Source organism: Staurois parvus, unplaced genomic scaffold, assembly GCF_062004578.1.
Source record: "Staurois parvus isolate SC_StPar_1 unplaced genomic scaffold, SC_StPar_1.0 ptg000068l, whole genome shotgun sequence".
Lineage (NCBI taxonomy): Eukaryota > Metazoa > Chordata > Amphibia > Anura > Ranidae > Staurois > Staurois parvus.
The window spans coordinates 4,320,268-4,329,244 of record NW_028317864.1 but is presented as its reverse complement, the minus strand read 5'-3'; the positions used below and the strand labels follow the sequence as shown (position 1 = coordinate 4,329,244).

The 8,977-nt window shown below is 45.2% G+C and overlaps 1 protein-coding gene across 1 annotated transcript in view; it reads left to right on the top strand.

The window, feature by feature from the left end:
• The first annotated feature begins 5,390 nt into the window (after positions 1-5,390).
• EXOSC2 (exosome component 2) overlaps positions 5,391-8,977 on the top strand; it is a 53,033-nt gene continuing 49,446 nt past the window's right edge. Inside the window, exon 1 of the mRNA XM_089669034.1 lies at positions 5,391-5,562. Coding sequence (XP_089525160.1) covers positions 5,441-5,562 — 122 coding nt within the window. The 5' untranslated portion in view covers positions 5,391-5,440. The remainder of the gene's footprint in view (positions 5,563-8,977) is intronic.

Below are 8,977 nucleotides of genomic sequence, written 5' to 3'. Positions count from 1 at the left end.
ATCAGACTATCGCCTACTCTGCTCACTTTTAGGCGATCTCTGAAAACCTCTCTCTTCAGGGAAGCCTATCCTGCCCTAAGCTAATAACGGAATCTTCTACTCTTCCAACCAGTCCATCCCCCACAGTTACTACCTTTTGTACCACTAGCCCCTCCCTCTTAGATTGTAAGCTCCAAGGAGAAGGGCCCTCACATCCCTCTTGTATTGAACTGTATTGTTGCTGTATTGTCTCCCTTTATATTGTAATGTGCTAAGCAAAGTGTTGGCGCTATATAAATCCTGTATAATAATAATAACGCAGTTTGCTGTGGTGCATGCTGAAAAAACATATCATGTGCAGTACTTTTTTTCAGCGCATTGGGTCGCAACAAAAACCACCACATCCCAACATTAGAAATGGAAATGAAATGAAACCAGCGTAATGCGACAGGATCGGTGGTTCGGCAATGTGTCCTCCTGGCATACATTGCGTTCATCACAGCTGCTGGGGTGAATCAGCCCAAAGGATTGGTTCACACTAGGAATCGCACAGGAAAGCGTTTTGTGTTCCTGTTCAATTCACATGTGGTTCAGCGTGGTGCGATTTGAGCCCGGTCATTCTGAATGTGCTCCAATCGCACTGCATCGCACCAAAAGTAGTGCATGGTACCAGGGGCGGACTGACAACTCATGGGGCCCCCGAGCAATAGGGGATCGTGGGGCCCCTGTGTCCTTGCCCAAACTCAAAAAAGCCTATGAAAAAGGTACCAGGGGCATCTCATGGGGCCCCTTACTGACCCCGGGCCCTCGGGCAGTGCCCGAGTTTCCAAATGGTCAGTCCGCTCCTGCATGGTACATTTATTCAATGTGATCTGGTGTAGACAAACACACGCACAGATTGCAGGTTTTCCAAACCACCTTCTAGCTCCTGTGTACATGGCCTAAAACAAATGTCTGTAATATTTCTTCCATTGGATGGAGTGGGGAAAGATTTGAACTCCAGTTAGTTTTTTTTTACTGTTCTCTTGAGCTCCATTAGATTTTCCCTCACTTCCTGTCTTGATGACAACTTTTTTCCAGACAGGTGTGAGTGAGGGGAACTCTCTAACGGTAACTAGACATGTGAGGTTCGTTTAGTTCCGAATCGAAATTCAGACATTTTCATTATTCGGAGATTCGGATGTATTCAAATTTCTGAATTACAAGAATAACAGATATTTAAAAAAAAAATCTGAAATAATGAAATTAAATTTCGTCTGAAATAATGAATTATCCCAATTGAATTTGAAAACGTAATTGAATTAAAAAACAAATTTGAAGTGTAAACATATTGCTGATTTCCTTCAAAGATTGTGGGTATTAGTTTAATATAGCCATCTTTTGAAATGCAAATTTAGAAAAGAATAGAATAAAATAGAATAGAAAATAAAAGGATAGAATAACAAAGGAATAGAATAGAAAATAGAAAAGAAAAGAATGGAATAGAAAAGAAATGACTAGAATAGAAAAAAGAATAGAATAGAATGAATGAATTTTGAAATTTGACTTTCAAATTGAATAGAATAAAATAGAATATAGCTGTCTTCCGAAATTTGAACTTCAAAAAGAGTAGAATAGAAAAGAAAAGAATAGAAAATAAAGGAACAGAATAGGTTAGACTAGAAAGGAATTGAATAGAAAAAAAGTAGACTAAAATAGAAGATAGAATAGATTAGAAAAGAATAGAATAAAGTAAAAACTATATAGCTGTCTTCCGAAATTTTAACAAAATAGAAAGAATAAAACCGAACAGAATAGAAAAGAACTGAACAAAACAGAATAAAATAGAAAATAAAGAAATGGAATTGAAAAGAATAGATTAAAAAATAATAGAATAGAAAAATATAGAATAGAATAAAAAGAATACAGCCATCTTCTGAAATTTGAATTTAGAAAAGAATTGACTAGAATAAAACAGAATAGAATAGAAAATAAAAGAATAGAATAAAATAGAATAGAAAATAAAGGAATAGAATTGAAAAGAATAGAAGAGAAAAAACAGAATAGAATAAAGTAAAAAGAATATAGCCGTCTTCCGCAATTTGAAACGAATAAAATAGAAAAATAAAACAGAACAGAGTAGAAAAGAATTGAGCAAAACAGAATAAAATAAAAAATAAAGAAATAGAATCAAAGAATAGAATAGCATAAAAAATAGTAGAATAGAAAAAATAGAATCAAAGAATAGAATAGAAAAAAAAAGAATAGAATAATACAGCTATCTTCTGAAATTTGAATTTCGAAAAGAATAGCCTAGAATAAAACAGAATAGAATAGAAAATTAAATAATAGAATAAAATAGAATAGAAAATAAAGGATTAGAATTGAAAAGAATAGATTAGAAGAGAAAAATGATAATAGATTAGAAAAGAATAGAACAGAATAAAGTAAAAAGAATATAGCCATCTTCCAAAATTTGAAAAGAATCGAAAGAATAAAACAGAACAAAATAAAAAGAATTGAGCAAAACAGAATAAAATAGAAAATAAAGGAAGAGAATCAAAGAATAGAATAAAAAATGATAGAATAGAAAAAAAAGAATATAGCTGTCTTCCGAAATTCGAATTTTGAAAAGAATAGAATATACTAGAAAATAACAGATAAGAAAAAATAGAATACAATAGAATATTATCTTCTGAAATTCATATTTTGAATAGAATAGAATGAGCTAGTCTTCACAATGAATTTGGATCGATTCGATATTTTGGATTCAAATTTGATTCGAATAGTTCAAATCCATTGAAAAAATCTGAATCCTGTCAAAAACGAAATGAAACAAATCAAATGTCGTTACAAATGTAACAATACGAAATTAGTAATTTAACAAATCGATCCGAAAGGAAAGAAATGTTTTTGTTCTGCACATTTTAGTTCTAACAGTAACACAGGAACAGGAATCTGACGGGTTCTGGTCTTTCTCTGCTTTACAAACAAAACAGCATACCTATTTCTGTGTTACTGTTGGAGATTTCCCCTCACTTCCTGTCCTGCTGACAACTTATTACCAGACAGGAAGTGAGGGAAAATCTCCAACAGTAACAGACAGAAATACAAATCTGGCAGGGGTCCTGCTCTCATTCTTATGTGCTGATTCCCCCTCATTTCCTGTCTGGTATAAAGTAGTCAGCAGGACAGGAAGTGAGGGGAAATCTCTAACAGGCACACAGAGAGAAATGGAAATTATTCTTTTTTTTAACCCCCTCCCGCCCACCATATAGTCCAATGACGGGCACAAGGCGGTTCTCTTGTTCTGGGAGGATGTCATATGACGTCCTCCCACTCTAACTGTGCGTGTGCGGCTCCGGGAGCGTGCAGCACGGCGATTGTCCCTCAGACACAGCGAATCAACGATCAACGGAGAGAGCCAAAGATGTCGGCTCGGTCATGTGAGCAGCTGTGTCCAATCACAGCTGATCGCATGGAAATAGGGAAATGCCGGTTATCAGCATTTCTCTCTTCACGGGCTGTCACACTGACAGCTCAAGAGGAGAGCCGGTAATCGGCATTCCTAGGAGGGGACATGTACACTGATGATCAGTGTAGCCCCAGCAGTGCCACCTGTCAGAGTCCATCAATGCCAGCTTTGTGCTCATCCATGCCACCTGCCAGTGCCCATCAGTGCCACATTTCAGTGCCCATCAGTGCCACGTCAATGCCACATATCAGTGTCTACCAGTGCACACCAATGCCACATATCATTGCCCATCAGTGCCACATCAGTGCCACATATCAGTGTCTACCAGTGCATATCAGTGCCCATCAGTGCCACATATCAGTGTCTACCAGTGCACACCAATGCCACATATCAGTGCCCATCAGTGCCACATCAATGCCACATATCAGTGTCTACCAGTGCACACCAATGCCACATATCAGTGTCTACCAGTGCACACCAGTGCCACATATCAGTGCCTACCAGTGCACATCAATGCCACATATCAGTGTCTACCAGTGCACATTAATGCCACATATCAGTGCCCATCAGTGCCACATCAATGCCACATATCAGTGTCTACCAGTGCACACCAATGCCACATATCAGTGTCTACCAGTGCACACCAATGCCACATATCAGTGCCCATCAGTGCCACATCAATGCCACATATCAGTGTCTACCAGTGCACACCAATGCCACATATCAGTGCCCATCAGTGCCACATCAATGCCACATATCAGTGCCTACCAGTGCACATCAATGCCACATATCAGTGTCTACCAGTGCACACCAATGCCACATATCAGTGCCCATCAGTGCCACACCAATGCCACATATCAGTGTCTACCAGTGCACACCAATGCCACATATCAGTGCCTACCAGTGCACATTATTGCCACATATCAGTGTCTACCAGTGCACATTAATGCCACATATCAGTGCCACATTAATGCCACATATCAGTGTCTACCAGTGCACATCAATGCCACATATCAGTGCCTATCTGAGCTGCTTTTCAGTGTCACCTATCAGTGCCCGTCAGTGCTGCCTATCAGTACCGCCTAACAGTGCCAGTCAGTGCCGCCTATCAGTGCCATATATGAGTGCTGCCTTTCAGTTCCCATCAGTGATGCCTGTGAATGCCCATCAGTGCCACCTACCAGTGCCTCCTAATCAGTGTCCATCAGTGCGGCCTATCTGTGCCCATCAGTGCAGCCTCTTTAGTGCACATCAGTGAAGGAGAAAAATCACTTATTTACAAAATTTTATAAGAAAATCTAAGAAAAAAACATTTTTTTTCAACATTTTCATTGGTTTTTGGTTTGTTTAAGAAGAAATAAACCCCTAGGTGATTAAATACCACCAAAATAAAGCTCTATCTGTCACAAAAAATTGATAAAATGTCATATGGGTACAGTGTTGCATGACCGCGCAATTGTCATTCAAAGTGCAACAGCGCTGAAAGCTGGAAATTGGCCTGGGCAGGAAGGGGGTATAAGTGCCCTGTAGGCGAGGGGTTAAACAGGAGTGCAGTGAAAGACCAGAACCCCAGTATTTCATTTATTTCTGTCTGCCAGACTTTTTCATTTACAGCTTAGGATGGTGAGTGGGGCAGTAAAATGTGGTTTAAATGTGTGTTTTTACTGCCCTATGGGATTCAAGGATAGCAGAAATAAACTGACAGGGGCTCTAACCCTGCTCCACTCCATCCAACAAGTTTAGGTTGTGTACTGTAAGCACCTCAGGTCTGGTCAGCAATTCTCCTTGAAGTTGGTTGTAATAATCTCGTCTATCCAGTAGATGGCGCTCAAAGACCAGAACACGCCTCCAGCAACCAATATGTCCACCACCATACACTGCTCTACTTTTTTGCCCTCACTAAACATGGCCGCCGTACAGAACTTTTCGCCTCCTCCAATATGGCTGCGAACGGACGTCCGTCCAGGCCAAGATGGCGGCGTCCATGTCTTAGAAGCGTGAGTGATAATGGCGGTGGATATCAGGTTGCCGGTGGCCAGAAAACGGGTGACTGATGAGGTGATAGCAGAGAACGCCTTTCACCTGGTGGTCCCGGGGGACACGATCACCACAGACTCCAGCTTCATGAGGTGAGGGGCTTGTATAGAGGGGTGGGGCTGACTGGTGTCTGGATGTTCCAGGGCTGTCATCCCCAGTCTTCCTTCTCTGCTGGATACAGCTCAGCCTTCCACAGTATAGACCCTACAGCACAGTGTATACATCACAGCAAGGCTGGATTCATGGGGCGCAGGCCGGGCGGGAGTTAGGCGCTAAGAGGGCGTAGGCGGGGCAGAAGTTAGGTGCCAAGGGGGCGCAGGCTGGGCAGAAGTTAGGCATCAAGGGGGCGCAGGTGGGGCGGAAGTTAGGCGCAGGCGGGGCGGAAGTTAGGCGCCAAGGGGGCGCAGGCGGGGCGGAAGTTAGGCGATAAGGGGGCGCAGGCGGGGCGGAAGTTAGGCTCTAAGGGGGCGCAGGCGGGGCGGAAGCTAGGCGCTAAGGGGGCGCAGGCGGGGCGAAAGTTAGGGGCTAAGGGGGCGCAGGCGGGGCGAAAGTTAGGCGCTAAGGGGGCGCAGGCGGGGCGGAAGTTAGGCGATAAGGGGGCACAGGCGGGGCGGAAGTTAGACGCTAAGGGGGCGCAGGCGGGGCGGAAGTTAGGCGCTAAGGGGGCGCAGGCGGGGCGGAAGTTAGGCGCTAAGGGGGCGCAGGGCGGGCGGAATTTAGGCGCTAAGGGGGCGCAGGGCGGGTGGAATTTAGGCGCTAAGGGGGCGCAGGGCGGGCGGAAGTTAGGCGCTAAGGGGGCGCAGGCCGGGCCGAAGTTAGGCTACCTTTACACTGAGAAGTTTTTGAAGCAGTTTTGCATTTAAAAAAAATGCCTCTGAGAAGCATTTTTGGTGCAGTTTTCAAGTCACGTGTCCTTTAACCACTTGCCTTCCTGAGGATTTACCCCCCTTCCTGTCCAGGCCATTTTTTGCGATACGTCGCTGCATTACTTTAACTGATTATTGCGTGGTCATGCAACACTGCACCCAAATTAAATGTATGTCCTTTTTTTCCCACGATTGAGCTTTCTTTTGGTGGTATTTGATTGCCTGTGTGTTTTTTAAATTTTTTGCGCTATAAAAAAAAAAAAAACCGACAATTTTGAGAAAAAAAACAATATTGTTGACTTTTTGCTATTAAACCTGTCCAGTAAAAAGATGTAAATAATCAAATTTCGTTATAAATTTAGGCCAAAATGTATTCTGCTACATGTCTTTGCTAAAAAAATTCCAATAAATGTAAATTAATTGTTTACGTGAAAGTTATAGCGTTTACAAATGGCAGTATAGATATTGGAATTCGGTTTTTTTTTTAATGTTTTGGTTTTTACTAGTAATGGTGGTGTTCAGCGACTTGCAGATCGTGGGACTGCAGTACTGTGGCAGGTATTCTGACACTGGTGGTAACTGACTTGGTGTCACTGACATCCCCAGTGACACCAATACAGTGATCAGTATTAAAAAGAAAAAAAAAACACTGACCATGTACTAATGGCATGGGGCAGGAAGGGGTTAACATGAGGGACGATCAAAGCCATTCAGAGCAGTGTGCCCGAGCCAACAGAGAGGAGGACTTCCTCCCTATCGGAGATCCTCAGTAATTACTGGGCGCTGGCGGGTAATTACCGTCCGGGACCTGGTGACTGACGACCTCGAATGGAGTTGCCCCCCCCCCCACACCTGGACATACAAAATCACATGTACAGGGATGTTCAGTTCCTATCACCCGATGCCCAGGACATGTAGTTCCGGGCGCTTGGCAGGTAGTTTTTTTTTCTTCTGCCTTTGGCCCTGCTGCGGGCAAGCAGCAGGGCTCACCTGTCAGGTGGAAGCAATGGGGCAGCAGTGCTGTTGCCCAATAGCTTCCACACAGCCCACAGTGTCAGCCTTTCCCCTGCTATATGTCCCGTGCTCCGTTTGCCCATTTGCAGGCCCGAGACTGGTTTGGTGGGTGTCGCGGGATGTGGTATTGGGGAGGGAGGAGAGCAGACGCATTTGGTCCCCTCCCCTCCTCTTCTTATCCTGATCCGGAAGTGATGTGACGCTACTTCCAGGTCCCCGTTCGACAGATTCCCGGTCATTGAGGCAGGGAAAGAATGTAATGCGGTGCGATGTGCACCGCATTACATTCAGTGTAGTACAGGTGAGTCATGCAGGGTCTTTTATGGGATGTTACCCCCCCAAATTTTTCAAGGCCCACCACCCCCACATATACGCACGCAGAGACGTAAAAGCACGGGCCCCTACACATGAAAACGTGGATTGCGATACACATGTTACATATCGCTGCACATGCCAGAGTGAGAGCAATAATTCTAGCACCAGACCTCCTCCGTATACTATACGTTATGTTAAAAATATTAAACGTTTAAGTCGCCATAAAGCCCCTTTAGTTTTTAAAAGCCCCAGACATTACTTACAGCAGATTTAAATACGGTTTTGGTTAAAATTTATGTTTTTTTTATCAGGACAAGTAGATTGGGACACCAATTTAGTCCCTGGACAAGTAGTTTTTTCAAAAATTTCCACACACCTGATATATACGTGATTTTGCGCACCCCTGCTGCTCTGTAGCAATATTTCTGCTATAGGGCGGTGGGTAAGCTGTTAAACGTTCAGTGCGGTAAAAACGCCTATGCATTTTTGCTGTGTCTTTGTCTCCTCCCTCCCCCCCTTTCTGTCTCCTCCCCCCCCCTTTCTGTCTCCTCCCTCCCCCTTTCTGTCTCCTCCCTCCCCCCCTTTCTGTCTCCTCCCTCCCCCCCCCCTTTCTGTCTCCTCCCTCCCCCCCCCTTTCTGTCTACTCCCCCCCCTTTTCTGTCTACTCCCCCCCCTTTTCTGTCTACTCCCCCCCCTTTCTGTCTACTCCCCCCCCTTTCTGTCCCCTCCCTCACCCCCGTTTCTGTCTACTCCCCCCCCCGTTTCTGTCTACTCCCCCCCCCCCCCGTTTCTGTCTACTCCCCCCCCCGTTTCTGTCTACTCCCCCCCCTTTCTGTCCCCTCCCCCCCCTTTCTGTCTCCTCCCCCCCTTTCTGTCTCCTCCCCCCCTTTCTGTCTCCTCCCCCCCCTTTCTGTCTCCTCCCCCCCCCCTTTCTGTCTCCTCCCTCCCCCCCTTTCTGTCTCCTCCCTCCCCCCCTTTCTGTCTCCTCCCTCCCCCCCTTTCTGTCTCCTCCCTCCCCCCCTTTCTGTCTCCTCCCTCCCCCCCCCTTTCTGTCTCCTCCCTCCCCCCCCTTTCTGTCTCCTCCTCCCTCCCCCCCTTTCTGTCTCCTCCTCCCTCCCCCCCCTTTCTGTCTCCTCCTCCCTCCCCCCCCTTTCTGTCTCCTCCTCCCTCCCCCCCCTTTCTGTCTCCTCCTCCCTCCCCCCCCTTTCTGTCTCCTCCCTCCCCCCCTTTCTGTCTCCTCCCTCCCCCCCTTTCTGTCTCCTCCCTCCCCCCCTTTCTGTCTCCTCCCTCCCCCCCTTTTGTCTCCTCCCTC